The following is a 12,698-nucleotide window of genomic DNA, read 5'->3' on the forward strand; positions in this document are numbered from 1 at the left end:
TTAATATAAAAACAACCCTTTACACTCGCTCTTAATCCTTCATTCTTACAGTGACATAGATTTGTATTGCCAGTGTGTGTGTGTTATGAGCTGGAAATTTAAAGAGCAAAGTGACTGAAGTGATTCAGTCTCGACCTTCTGTTCCCGTGGCCGAGTTTTCCATCCTCAGCCTCTCCCCATGAATAGACTTCCCCCTCGGAGGACAGTGCCAGGCAGTGCTTCCCTCCAGAGTTCACAGCCACCTTCCTGATGAAGACGTGTTGGATGCTCTCCAGTAAAGTCGGGGTGGACACGGACTCGGTGCCACCAATACCCAATCTGCCCCCTGCTCCATATCCTGTGGCGTACAGCTGAGGATCAAGACAAAATATATTAGTATGACATTATATATGTTTTATATATATTTAATGTGCAGCCCAACACAACACGGCTTCTGATGCAGAGTGTGGGATAAAAGGAAAATCTGGGCAGACCTTTCCATCAGCCGTGACAGCAAACAGAGTCTGCTCCCCTCCGATAAGCTGCACCGGCCGCAGTGTGGCGAGGGCTTCAGTGGGAGTGGGCACTTTGACCTTTGCCCCCTCGATGCCCCCCAGCTGCCCCCTGTGGTTGTGGCCCCAGCCATAGATGGTGCCGCTCCCCCCAGCAGAAAGGGTCCAGTCGTCCGGTCGCCGGTTCATCCACTGCACCAGCTGCTCGTCATGCTCGCGCTTGAACAAGTCGTGACTCTCGTGGAGGCTGTTCATGCTCTCGTGATCGGCCATAAGCTCACGAATTTTCTTTGTAACCTTCAAAGGGATACGAAGGACGGTGGAAAGTGGATTAAAAACTATTTCAGGTCAAAGTGTGGTGAAGAAAAAGTGGAGGCTAGCACAGACAGCACAGCCTGGAACACCCACCTCATCCAGGAAGGGTCTTGGTAGTGAGGTCCTCTTGTCGAGAGCCACAGCCACTCTAGAGGCAGTGCAGTATCGGCGAAACCAGGCCCACTTATGGGTCTCAGCACAGCAGGGTAAGGTGTCGAGCTCAAGATCACACGCAAGGGCAACCAAGACCTGGACAAAATGTTAAAATTAGCCTCTGAGAGAAAACAGCATTTAATAATCAAAGAGAATCTATATTCTCAACATATGGTCCCACTGTTTGGATGAGGACAGAACATCATACCTTAAAAAAGGGACTATGAAGCAGCTGCTTCCCTCCCCTGACAATAGGGTCCTCGTACTCATACTGCCTCTGCAGGGCCTCTGGTAGACCCTTTACTAGAGCCGCCAACGCACTGCCGGTGAAAGTCTGAAAGAAAATTGTTTTTTTAATAAATAAATGATTCTTAAAATTACTGACTTTATAATAACGGACCTGGCTTTCTACTACACGCAACAGTTTTTCTTCATTTAATATCATCATTACATTGATTACCCAAAGAACTACACAAAGCATAACAGAAAATTACACAATTGCAACAGATGGTGTAACGGGGCTTAAATGGGGGAGAGGGAAATAAATAAATAAATAAATAAATACACAGCAAATACACGGAGCAAATAAGGAAACAGTCACAAATCGTGCTGCAAATCAGGGAAACATAAATGATGAACAAAATAACTGACAGGACATGGAATTAACACCAGTGATCAGCAAGTATTTCTAGCATCATTTAAGTTCACTGAAACCCATGTTACAAAGAACCATGTATGACAATACAAGGAGCAATAGATATGCAGAATGGTAATAATACAAAAAACACAGTAAACATATACAGTAAATAACTCATCAGCTGATCAGTCAGTATCTCCCATCCGTCCAATCAGAGTGCACTCACCATCGAGCGGGCCTCGCCTTCACTGTCTCCCAGCAGCCGGTTTATGTTGATGGACTGACCATACTCAGTGGTCAGGAGCTTTCGTAGTCTCTGCAGAGCCCACATTCTGTGTCCCGCAGCTGAAGCACACAAAATACAATGATGTATTTTTAAAATACAAATATAATTTCTAAAAGGACGGCATCGACTACAGGTGGACATAAAAATTCTAGTAAATTCTGCCTTTGTTTGGACTAAGGGAAAACTTAACCAAGACAACCATACTGTACCTAGTGCACTAAGCTGGGCGCACGCTGCGAGGGAAGCAGCTAGGCGAGGCACGATGCTCCTGTTGGAGGCAAAGTTGAGCCTGAAGTCCAGGAGACATGTGACCAAGTCCATGGAGGGGCAGGACAAGATACAGCGATCAGACAGCAGTTCTTTGGGACCTGAGAAAGACATTAAAACAGGCTGAGTCTGGACACGTGTATGTAACAACGCGGCTGGAGTATTATAATTTGATTTCAGAAACATACTGTCAAACAGTGGATGTACGAGTACGTAAGAGTTATAAAAGCTGGTGTACTTGGGGTTTTCTATCACAGGTCACTCAGTGTTGTTTAACATCTGTCCTGCTGTATGTGTGTGCTGCGGCTCACCAGCAGCAGGCATGATGGGATAGACAGTGAAGCGCCAGCCCCAGCCATTGACCGAGCCATCACTGGTGAATTTCCATTTCAGTTCATCTCCTGGGATCCGTAGTTCACTGGACCAGTCAGACCACTCCCGACCTGGAACAAATACACAGCATGTCACTCTGTCTGTGATCCCTTGGCTTCACTTGTGGTTAAGTTTTGCAGTCTTCCTCTCATCACCTGATCGAACAGAGACGATCCTATTGGCTCCGTCCATGATTGTTAGCGGGTCGTGGCGTCTCTCGGTTGAACACTGCCGGTCAAACTCTATCCTTAGACCCTCAGCACCTACAAAAAGGAAAAAGAAATGTGTACATTCAGTCATAGTGAAATCCTGCAACATCCTGGAAAATGTCTTGCTCATTCAAGTTTCTCTAGATAAAAACATTTACTGAATACCAAACTAAAGCGTAAAACAAAGAATCCCTCCAGGACTGCATAACGTTTTTCTTTTTACCTGGGATCTTCACAGTGCCACTTGTAGAGGTGTCATCTGTGTACGGATGGCTGCTCTCTACAACGACTGGCTGGGAGGACAGACGGCCGCTCTGTGAATCCGTGGCAACATCCTCCAACTCAGTGACACACAACTCCAGCAGCATGTCAGCAACCTGCACACCACAGAGACCCAAACGTAGCGTTAACATCTGCCTTCCTGTTTATCACAGACCTACACACACACACACACACACACACACACTCGGACTCTGAACCAGAATATAAAACATCACCTGTGGATAAGCTGTACCCATGCCAGACAGCACAGCAGACAGCACCTCTTTGCCTTTCTCTCCGGAGCGACAGGACACTGCCAGTTTTAGCAGGTCCACCATTACTCGTGTGTCATCTGGCACAAGAAGGCTTGTGAACTCGTCCAGGTACTGAGGCTCTGGACCAACCACTTTGCTCTGGCTCTCAGAGTCCTGATGATGAACATGACGGCTGAGTTAGGCACACACGGCTGGCGATAACGGCTTCACCAAACACACGTATCAGTTTGGGATTAGACAGACCGACCTCTTTAGTCTTTGTCATGGTCTCAGCTATGATGCTGGCTGCTCCTGGATCGTCAGTGACGGGGATGAAAGGACGCGAGGAGGCACCTGAGGCAGATGGAGTCACAGCTGATGATGGAGTGATGGCGTCCTCTGATGAAGGAACCTGTTCACACACAAAAACACATCTTCACACAACGGCCTTTTTATATTAACAAAGAACACTACATTAAGAAACTTTCAGACTATATGATAGTGTTAAATATATTTTTTCTACCAGCTTATTTTAGTTCCAGTGTATGTTGTGTTCCTTACCTCGCCCTTCTTGTCTTGCCAGGGGTTAGGGCTGACCCGCTCCTCGGTCTCAGGTGGAACTGGTGGACCTTCTTCATCACTCACGCTGGATGAGGATGAGGAGTCTGATGGGGGAACAGGTGAGCTGGAAGGACACTCTGCTGGCAGAATCATGCTGGCTGGCATCAGAGCACCAACCACCGCATCCCTGGGGAAACACACAGCACATCCTGTCAACAGTAATACCAACTAATGAATGAATGAATGAATGAACCAATTAATGGTACCATATTCATTCATTTAGAGGTCAGACACACACTTATCTCATCCTGTTTAGAACTCCAGGCTCAGCGGGACATCATTTATTTCTAGTTTGCTGATGCAGCTATTAGGATTTTAACTGGTGCTGAACAAACAAGACGATAATCTGCTGATGAGTTTATGCACATCTCTGCTGTTCACAGGGTCGATGCAGAGATGATCAAACTTCTACATCCTCTGACTGTCCCAAACTAAAAATGTAAAGGAACAGCACTTCTGCCATGTCTGGGCCACGTGGAGCGGATAGTTTAAACCCTGTGGATACCACATACCTTGCATACATGATTTGGAGAGCTGACAGCACATGAGAGACAGCCTGCTGTTTGGCCAAGTTGCCATCCAGACTGAGGAGAATCTTGGCCAGCGACGGTCGATTGGGCTTCATGCTGCTCTGCCCGCTCATCTTGTTGCTAACTGCTGAGGAGTCACTGTCTGACTGTACACCTGAGGTGCACAACACCAAAACAATGAGACACAGTGTCACTGATGTGAAGTTCTCTTAAGCAGCTCCAGTCATCATTATCACCAGCCAGTTGCGGAGCTGTAGGGCCAGCAGATTTAGCCCTGTAGGTATGAGCCACCTACAGGCAGTGAGTGTTACCACTGCAGCTGCCTCTAGGTGCAAGTCACAGGCCGAGTGGCTCTTTTTGAGGAACCAGGAACAGCCAATCAGAGATTTACTATGCATCTGCCCCACTGATCATTCTTTAAAAAAATCTAACAGTTTACAAAGGGATCATTTTTTTTCTACAAAAATGAAAATTATTTTAATTTCTTAAAAGTCCATTTTATTTTTGTGGAATCCTAAAAATCTTGTGCAGTGATTAACAAATTAAATTAAAACACTAGTATATATACATTAATGGGGAAACAAAGAAAACATACAAAGAAACTGGCTGAAATCAAAGCAAGGAGAAACAAGGAAAATTTCCCGCTCCAAGAGCTGTTTCACTTCTAAAATACAATCATTACAGTCCCAACCCTCAGGACAGACAAAGACTGGGCAGGAGGGTTGTGTTAACAGGCTACGAGGACAGGGAGGATTACCTAAATAGGAAGCTCCGAGGGAGTCTCTGGCCGTCTGGAAAAGGACTGGCTCATGAACAGAAGGTGTTGTCACGTCCACAGTGGTCCAGGCCACGCTGTGGGAGGAGCCACAGGCCACTCGAGTGATCTTCTGTCCTTCCAGACCCTGAACCAGGGTGGGCTTCCTGTTGACGGTGGTGGTGCTGTTCCCTTGCTGCCCGTGGTCATTGTCACCCCACGCATACACCTGACAGAGAAGCACATCGCCTTAATTAGATTTAGGTCATTGTGCACTATACAGCACCTTCAGCATGTGTCTCAGAATTAAACACAGTCTGTGTGACACTGTCAAGTTTCACAATAGGCAATAATCAAATTAACATTCCATACTTTAAGGTACACTGCTGAACAGTGTGGGAAGCCACAGTGATTGGAACTACAGTAAAGCCACGCAAGAAAAAATAAAAGACACCGCTCCAAGTACTCAATCTTTCAAAGTGGTCAAACACTGAGTAGCTGCCTCTCATCATAGGAAGTGATGTGCTAACATTATTAAATTTGTTCTGAGGGGAGATATTATACAAGGAGGAATAAGCTGTATAACAGCAAAGGTCAGAGGTGCCTGAGAAGTAGAGTGAGAGTCAATACATCGACAGCTGGAACAGTGCCATGGCAGTAAACGAGCAGAGTGCCTGAGTGATGTGCTGTGTTTTACAGGACTGGCGGTGGAGGTCAGTGCAAACCTGTCCTGTGTCTGTGACAGCCAGGCAGTGTAGTGCTCCAACAGCAACGTGGACGATCTTTTTGCCTCTCAGTCCCTCCACCATCTGGGGCTTCCGCACATGGACATCAGTGCCATGCCCCAGTCGGAAATAGTCGCCTTTTCCCCTGTTTTGGAGCACGAACAGTAAACAGTGATATGAAAGCCAAAGGACAGATAGTCAGTGACCATGTAGTTATATCATTCGTCCATCTTACCAGGTCCACACCACTCCAGATTTGGTGAGAGCCAAGGAGAACTGTGCTCCACATTCAATCTGGCAGACGCCCTGTCCGTTGAGCCTCTCTATGTTCTGCGGGATGTTGCAGCCCTCGCTGCCTCCACGACCGAGCTTGCCAAAGTCACCGTCGCCCCAGGAGAACACCAACCCTAACAAAAACAAAAACACACATTATCAACCACAATTCACATTCACCACTTTCAAAACTTTTCAAATGTTTGAAACCTGCATCGTTTAAACTGGTCTGTGATTGTGATCATTTCACCACCATGATAGAGACATGGAAGTGAATCCTTGGCGACATGCTGGTACAGCACGAGATACAAACAACACTAGAGGTCTTTCAAATTTCGATCTTTCACTGCATTAACAGAAATACCTTCGTCGGTGAGGGCTAGAGTTTGAGCATCCCTGCTCCCACAAGCCACCTGGATAACACGGTACCCCAGAAGCACTTTTACCTAGATGAGGAAGACACAGGAACCAGGGAAGCATGGTTAAATCACACACTTCATAGTACATTGTATGGATCTATAGCAGCAAAACAGCATAAATAAATTTATTCCTACATAGTCAACAATAAGTTACTGGGTGTAAATATATCCGTTTTACTTTAAAGGAGCTGATGATAGTGCTACAGCTGTAAAATTACATCCTCAGTACTGTATATCTCTGGGACTCTGTCTGTCCTACTACTCACTTTCATCCTATCACCACTCCTGTAAACTGGCTGTAAAAAAAAAAAGAAAAAAAAGGTGCAGCAGAAGATACAGACGTACCAGTTTAGGCCTCAGCTGAGTAGTGTTGTCCCCATGTCCGAGGCGTCCATATTCCCCTAAACCCCAGCTGTACAGCTCTCCACTGGAGGTGATTGCCGCGCTGTGAGAGCTGCCACAGGCAATGTCGCGGATACGTTTGGTTTTCAGAGCCTCAATTAACCGAGGTTTGTCACAGTTCCTGTGAGGAGAATCATTGTTTTCTTTGAGATGCTAAACACAAATATTTAAGAATTTCCATTTCAGCCAGTACAATTTCAAATATCAAGAGCGAGACTGTTATGTGTAAAGTTATACTGTTAAAGGCCCTGGAGGAGGGGAATTAACTTGAAGTCATAATGAATATGGCTATTGTAAGAATCTGCAAAAAAGAGAAAATATTATTTGTTGTAACCTCTGTAGAATAACATACATTCTGCTGAAGTGTCCCAGTTTGCCGTCGTCTCCCTCTCCCCAGGAGAAGACCTTCCCATCCACAGTCAGGGCCATGGCGTGGCGCCCTCCAGAGTGCACAGCGACCTTCTTCACCACGTAGTTACTGAGTGCAGTGATTTGACGGGGGATGGGGATGGTCCCACTGGACAGACCCAGGCCTAACCTCCCATTAGTGGCCTCTCCACAGGCATAAATCTTGCCTTCAACTGTCACTGCAACAGTAACAGATCCAGAGTTACACACAGCATACACCATGTTACACGACAGCACAGACTCCATGGAGCATTTCTTACTCACCTGCAAAGAGGCTTTTGGAACCACCGGCCACTTGTACCACATTGAGTGCAGAGAGGGTTTCAGAGAACGAAGGCACCTTGATCTGTGAAACAAAAGCGATTAGAGAATGCAGCAGCGTCTGAGCCTCTGGCACAATTTTGATGACTTGTATAAAACTTGACTATTTCGAGTTTATGCAACTTAACTATATTTAAAAGGGAAATGCTTTAATTCTTTTTACTCTGCTGCATCCACCTGACAGTGGTAGTTACTCCTCACTTTGCAGGTGAAGGGTTAGGGTTAGGGACTTTACATTATAATCAGTTTATAAACACACATGGTTATAGATTAAACTAACAAGCAGCAGTACTGATTTGGGATGAAAACACACAAGCCTTAAAATTGAATTATTATTTCATTATGTGGCAGGCTGCACCTTAGAACCCTTGAGTCCTCCCAGCTGGTCCTTATCATTCAGCCCCCAGACAAACACTTTGGTCCTGATGGTGGCTGCTGACTCCAGTCCTGATGGCTTCTTTCGAGCAAGGCTGAAGGGCAAAACGGAAACACACCGCGAGAGGGCGAAAATTAATTCACTTCGTTTCTATTTTCATTTTCTTGTCTACAGTGAAACATCCTATGAATACCACGTGATAAAACGTGACAACGCCAAACTCTCCATCAAATATGGAGAGCATCAGACAGTCAACCAACTCCCAGAATATTTATCCCTTGGCCGGGCATACCTCCCAGCGGCAGTTTTGTCATCATCCTCTTCTTCATTGTCAGATGCCAGGAAAGGGACCGTGGCCAGGTCTTCATCCTCTGCTCTGATGCGCCCCACGATGCCAAGTCCATGAATCTTGCAGTCTATACCAGAGCTGCGGCACTGCTTGATTGCAATCTCGATGTACCTGTGATACTGTCGAAGACATCATTCAAGTTAACACAGCACTAATTTTATGGCATTAAACAACAACTAGAGGTTGATGTCAATTACTAAGTCAACCAACCTCAGTGCAGTCACAGAGCAGAAGGACCGTGGTGTCTGTGGGATTGATGTTGATTGTCTTCAGCTCAATCAAGTTGTTCAGAGAGTTTCCACCTGCAAATGAAGAAAATATTTATTTAAGCTGATTATAAATTATTACAAACATCCTTCGCAGAGCAGATAATCTGTTCCAGTGGCATTTATCTGAACTAGAGGGCAACAATATATCCATACAGGTGCATAATAAAAAAACAACAACATAAAGTTAACTCACCTGACACCACCACCAGCGACGGCATGTAGCTGCTGTCTGCTGGATCTACAATCATCTTCAGCCTATGTACAAGAATGTCTGGGAAAAGCTCCAGGCGAATCCAGTGCTGCAGAGCAAAGAATGACAAATCCTGTCAGGTGATGCATTACGCTTTAATAAAGCAATCTAAATAGACTGTCATCCAGCTTATTAGAGTATGGAATCCAATCTCCTACCTTTCCCTGTGAGCCGGAGGACTGCCAACACTGATCACTGCAGTCAATGAGGCGCGAGGCCTGGTTAACCGAGGATGAGACATTGAGGCTCTTGACAGCACGAGACCAATCGTCAATCAGCATCCCACGCTGGTTGCTGTGATGCTTCTTGAGCTGTTTTCCCGAGCGGCCGCAGAATGCTGGAGACTGGCCTAATTGTAGTGAAGATGAACAACAGGTTCACACACATGCACACACCGAGAAACACCATAATACCCGAGGGAATGTGTGACTAACCAGGCTCGTTGATCCTGCCAAAGGAATGTCTGGTGTTGTGTTTGCGGGTCTTGAAGCAGTTTTCACAGAAGTCAAAGTCGTCACAATTCCTACATTTGAACCTGGGGCCGTTTATAGGGAACATCTGACAGCCATCACACCTGCACACAGAACAGGGGCTGGATTCGAACAACATGTTGGGATACAGAGATGCTACAACTGGGGGAGAGAGAAACCTTAAACACATCCATACCTCACTCCAGGGTGAACACTGGGCACCAGTTCCATCTCAGATAACAAGCCAGTCCAGTGGGACTGCTGAGGGAAGTCTACTATCACATCCTTTCCATTGGCACTGAAAGCTAAAACAAACCATTCAGCTCCATTAAAGCAGAAAACAGAGGATTCTCAGTATGTTAAACTATCTGTTCAACAGAAGCAGCATGGAGACGGTTTGCTATTTAAAGGCTAAAAATAAGGACTTACCTTTCACAACTCCCACACTCCTGTGAGTGACAGAGCCCCATTTGTACTTGGGTGTTGTGACTGTGGGTTTCACTCTCACTTTGTCACCAATCTTTATATGGAATGGAGAACTCTGTGGTGAGAAACCTGGTAAAGGAAATAATGACCCAAAACATGTCAGGGTGAGGATGAAGAATAAACCATGCAGCCATTGGTCGGTATCATTACCAGGATCACGTCACACTGAAATCACAAAAAAAAAACACTTACCAAGTAGTTCAATGTGGATATAGCGAACCCAGTACGTTCCTCCTTTTTGCTGCCAGTCACACTGCACATTTAGGTCATGAAGTCCGTCTCTGTCCAGTTTAATTACTTTCCCGACATCTCCGTCATACACTTCCTCGTACGTTCTGCAGCACTTCACCATCATCCCCACCTGCACAGAAGCCAGTGATCAGTCAGACTTAAGTCACATTTTCTTATGTTAGCATTAGAGAAATGTCACCGCTCTTACCTGAATGTTCTCTCTAACGTACACAGCATAATCGTCATTGCTCTGGAAATCTGACCTCTTCTTAAATGTCTGGCTTTCAGTCACCACTACACCTGGTGGCTGAAGTAAAACACAAGGAATATTACATTGGCTCTGTCCATTATTGAACGGGAAATGGCAGAAATAAAAGAGAAAGGAATGTACCACAGAGAACGTAGGCTCTGCCTCCTCCAGCTCCTCCAGCACCTCCTCATCAGAGTACTCATCTGACACCGTGTCGGCATCTGACAGCTCAGTGACGTGAACGTCTGGATGGTCCAGCAGCCAGCTCACCAGAGCCTCCACACCTGAGGACACATGTGCTCAATTATTCTCCAAAAGTGTATCTCAAAACGTGACATTACACATATTTTGACCCAAATACAGCAGACACTCTGCTGCAGTGACAGTTACAGAATTATAGCTGGAGCAATAGAGACGGAGGGTGAAAGTAAATTCAGATTTATGTCATGTGATTATACCTGGCACACCAGAGGCACTGCCTGTAGTTCCAGACAGCGACTTCAGTGCAAACTCGATGTTCTTCCGTGGGAATCCCATCTCCATGAGTTGGAGGACTATGGGTAAGGGAGGGACAGGGGACGTCTTCTGTTTCTTCTGTTTAGGCGGCCTGACGTGTTGTATGGTGACAGGCGTGGTGGCCTCACTGGAGCTGCTCTCCTCAAATAGAGGAGAGGACGGGTGGGCGGATTCCACAGCCAGGTACTGACACACTGCCAAAGCTGCAGCCTACACATCCAGTGAGAAGACAACGCTGAGCTCAAACTATATAGACCAGAGCAATGTATGCAACATTACTGCTGGACTTGCTTAACACTGGGTTATTAATGAAGAGCGTATTGACTCACTTCCATCTCCTGCCTGTCAAAAATAGCTTTGATTGGGGAGGGCTGAGTGGCAGCGGACAGCAGCTGCTGCAGGAGAATCAGTGGAGGCAGGGGACCCTCAGGAGACAAGTCTCCCACATCCGGAGACGACACGACTGGATCCTCTGCAAACAAGAAGATGACAGAAGTGTGAGAAGTGTGGTGATACAGAAGGAAATATCCAAATCCAACTTGACAATCTGATCAGCATTCCCATTTTACACCCACCCACATTTAATCTCAGGGAAACCTCCACAGGGTGCTGGGTATTAATCAGACACTGTGGAAACTGTCCAAGCACAGCTCATCGTAACCATATGTCCAACCAGTCCACCCACTGGGTGCCATGACTGCCCCAGAGCAGCAGATAAAGTTTTCTGTTTCAAAATGGCTTTTTTTTAAAAAACCAATCTTACTTTACTAAAAAAAATCCATTTAATGAGGAATGGAAATGAATACACAAATTCATAATACAACATCACACACAACAAAAGATGGTTGCAGATCTTGAGACCCATAAAACCATAAAAACCATTTAGCATTCACTTCACTTGCTGAGGTCTTACCACTGGGGTTGGGTCCTATGTCCACAACCGCAGGCTGGGACAGGATCTGTCGGAGTTTGTCCTGATGAGACAGCAGGGCCCGCCCTGCCTTCAAAATATACAACCTCAGCTGCTGGCACCGTAGCAAGTGGATGTCCACCTGGTCAGCTGGAGACATAATGGGTTGGATTAAACTCACCTGACCTTGGGACTTGATTAGACATTAGTCTAAATACAGTAAGTGTTTTCATTTTTAATGAGTCACACGTGAGACCGTGAGTTACAGACTCCAACATTTGTGTTGTGTCCTTCATCACGTTCTGTACCTGTAAGTCCTCGGCTGAGCGACTTCTTCAGGCGCTGTTTCTCCAGTTTGCTTCCAGCCAGGCTGACCAGCTGGGCCCAGACTGCCAGCATGGGCTCGTTGAAGGGCAGGTTGTGCACACTGAAGGATACTGCAGGCAGCTGAGGAAAACAACCATAAAATAAAGTCAGTGTTTTACTGTCCGATGAATTTGTTTTTTTAAAAAGTTGTGCTAATGTGCTATTTCATACCGGTCTGAGATGGCTGAGCAAGCAAACCCTACAGGTCCTCATCTCGTGAAACTGGACAGTGATCCGTCCTTTGGGCGTGATGCGTGTGACTGTTCCCTCTCCGTACTCCTCATGAATGACCTGGCCACCCAGCCTGAGGCGCCCATCAATCCCTCCAATCACTGCCAGCACTGCCATCAGACTGCCCACTCTGGGACCCTCTGACTCAGGAAAATATTCCTCCAGGAAACACTGAAATAAGGATTAAGGGGAGATTTATATTTACAGTTATCATAGAACTGATTTTATGAAATGAAGTCAGAATCAAAGTATGATGAGAGCTGGCATTTTAACACAGACACTGCTTAAATTTACAA

General features: G+C 46.0%; 1 protein-coding gene across 2 annotated transcripts in view; it reads right to left on the minus strand.

Annotated features, from left to right (window-relative positions):
• The window catches only part of herc2 (HECT and RLD domain containing E3 ubiquitin protein ligase 2), a 37,703-nt gene that overhangs the window by 7,469 nt on the left and 17,536 nt on the right, over nt 1-12,698 (minus strand). For both annotated transcript variants that reach the window (XM_041039664.1, XM_041039665.1), the window contains 36 exons: nt 12,343-12,573; nt 12,114-12,252; nt 11,809-11,955; nt 11,225-11,367; nt 10,838-11,105; nt 10,521-10,663; nt 10,338-10,436; nt 10,091-10,259; nt 9,842-9,967; nt 9,609-9,717; nt 9,377-9,516; nt 9,101-9,291; nt 8,886-8,991; nt 8,634-8,725; nt 8,367-8,542; nt 8,057-8,168; nt 7,642-7,723; nt 7,322-7,556; nt 6,913-7,090; nt 6,513-6,594; nt 6,111-6,282; nt 5,876-6,020; nt 5,154-5,379; nt 4,379-4,550; nt 3,807-3,993; nt 3,514-3,657; nt 3,228-3,419; nt 2,954-3,107; nt 2,677-2,784; nt 2,461-2,592; nt 2,092-2,250; nt 1,823-1,941; nt 1,168-1,293; nt 900-1,055; nt 474-788; nt 136-350 (listed from right to left, as the gene is read on the minus strand). In XM_041039664.1, coding sequence (XP_040895598.1) covers nt 136-350; nt 474-788; nt 900-1,055; nt 1,168-1,293; nt 1,823-1,941; nt 2,092-2,250; nt 2,461-2,592; nt 2,677-2,784; nt 2,954-3,107; nt 3,228-3,419; nt 3,514-3,657; nt 3,807-3,993; nt 4,379-4,550; nt 5,154-5,379; nt 5,876-6,020; nt 6,111-6,282; nt 6,513-6,594; nt 6,913-7,090; nt 7,322-7,556; nt 7,642-7,723; nt 8,057-8,168; nt 8,367-8,542; nt 8,634-8,725; nt 8,886-8,991; nt 9,101-9,291; nt 9,377-9,516; nt 9,609-9,717; nt 9,842-9,967; nt 10,091-10,259; nt 10,338-10,436; nt 10,521-10,663; nt 10,838-11,105; nt 11,225-11,367; nt 11,809-11,955; nt 12,114-12,252; nt 12,343-12,573 — 5,690 coding nt within the window. The remainder of the gene's footprint in view (nt 1-135; nt 351-473; nt 789-899; nt 1,056-1,167; nt 1,294-1,822; nt 1,942-2,091; nt 2,251-2,460; nt 2,593-2,676; nt 2,785-2,953; nt 3,108-3,227; nt 3,420-3,513; nt 3,658-3,806; nt 3,994-4,378; nt 4,551-5,153; nt 5,380-5,875; nt 6,021-6,110; nt 6,283-6,512; nt 6,595-6,912; nt 7,091-7,321; nt 7,557-7,641; nt 7,724-8,056; nt 8,169-8,366; nt 8,543-8,633; nt 8,726-8,885; nt 8,992-9,100; nt 9,292-9,376; nt 9,517-9,608; nt 9,718-9,841; nt 9,968-10,090; nt 10,260-10,337; nt 10,437-10,520; nt 10,664-10,837; nt 11,106-11,224; nt 11,368-11,808; nt 11,956-12,113; nt 12,253-12,342; nt 12,574-12,698) is intronic.

Source organism: Toxotes jaculatrix, chromosome 6 (genome assembly GCF_017976425.1).
Source record: "Toxotes jaculatrix isolate fToxJac2 chromosome 6, fToxJac2.pri, whole genome shotgun sequence".
In the NCBI taxonomy this organism is placed as follows: domain Eukaryota; kingdom Metazoa; phylum Chordata; class Actinopteri; family Toxotidae; genus Toxotes; species Toxotes jaculatrix.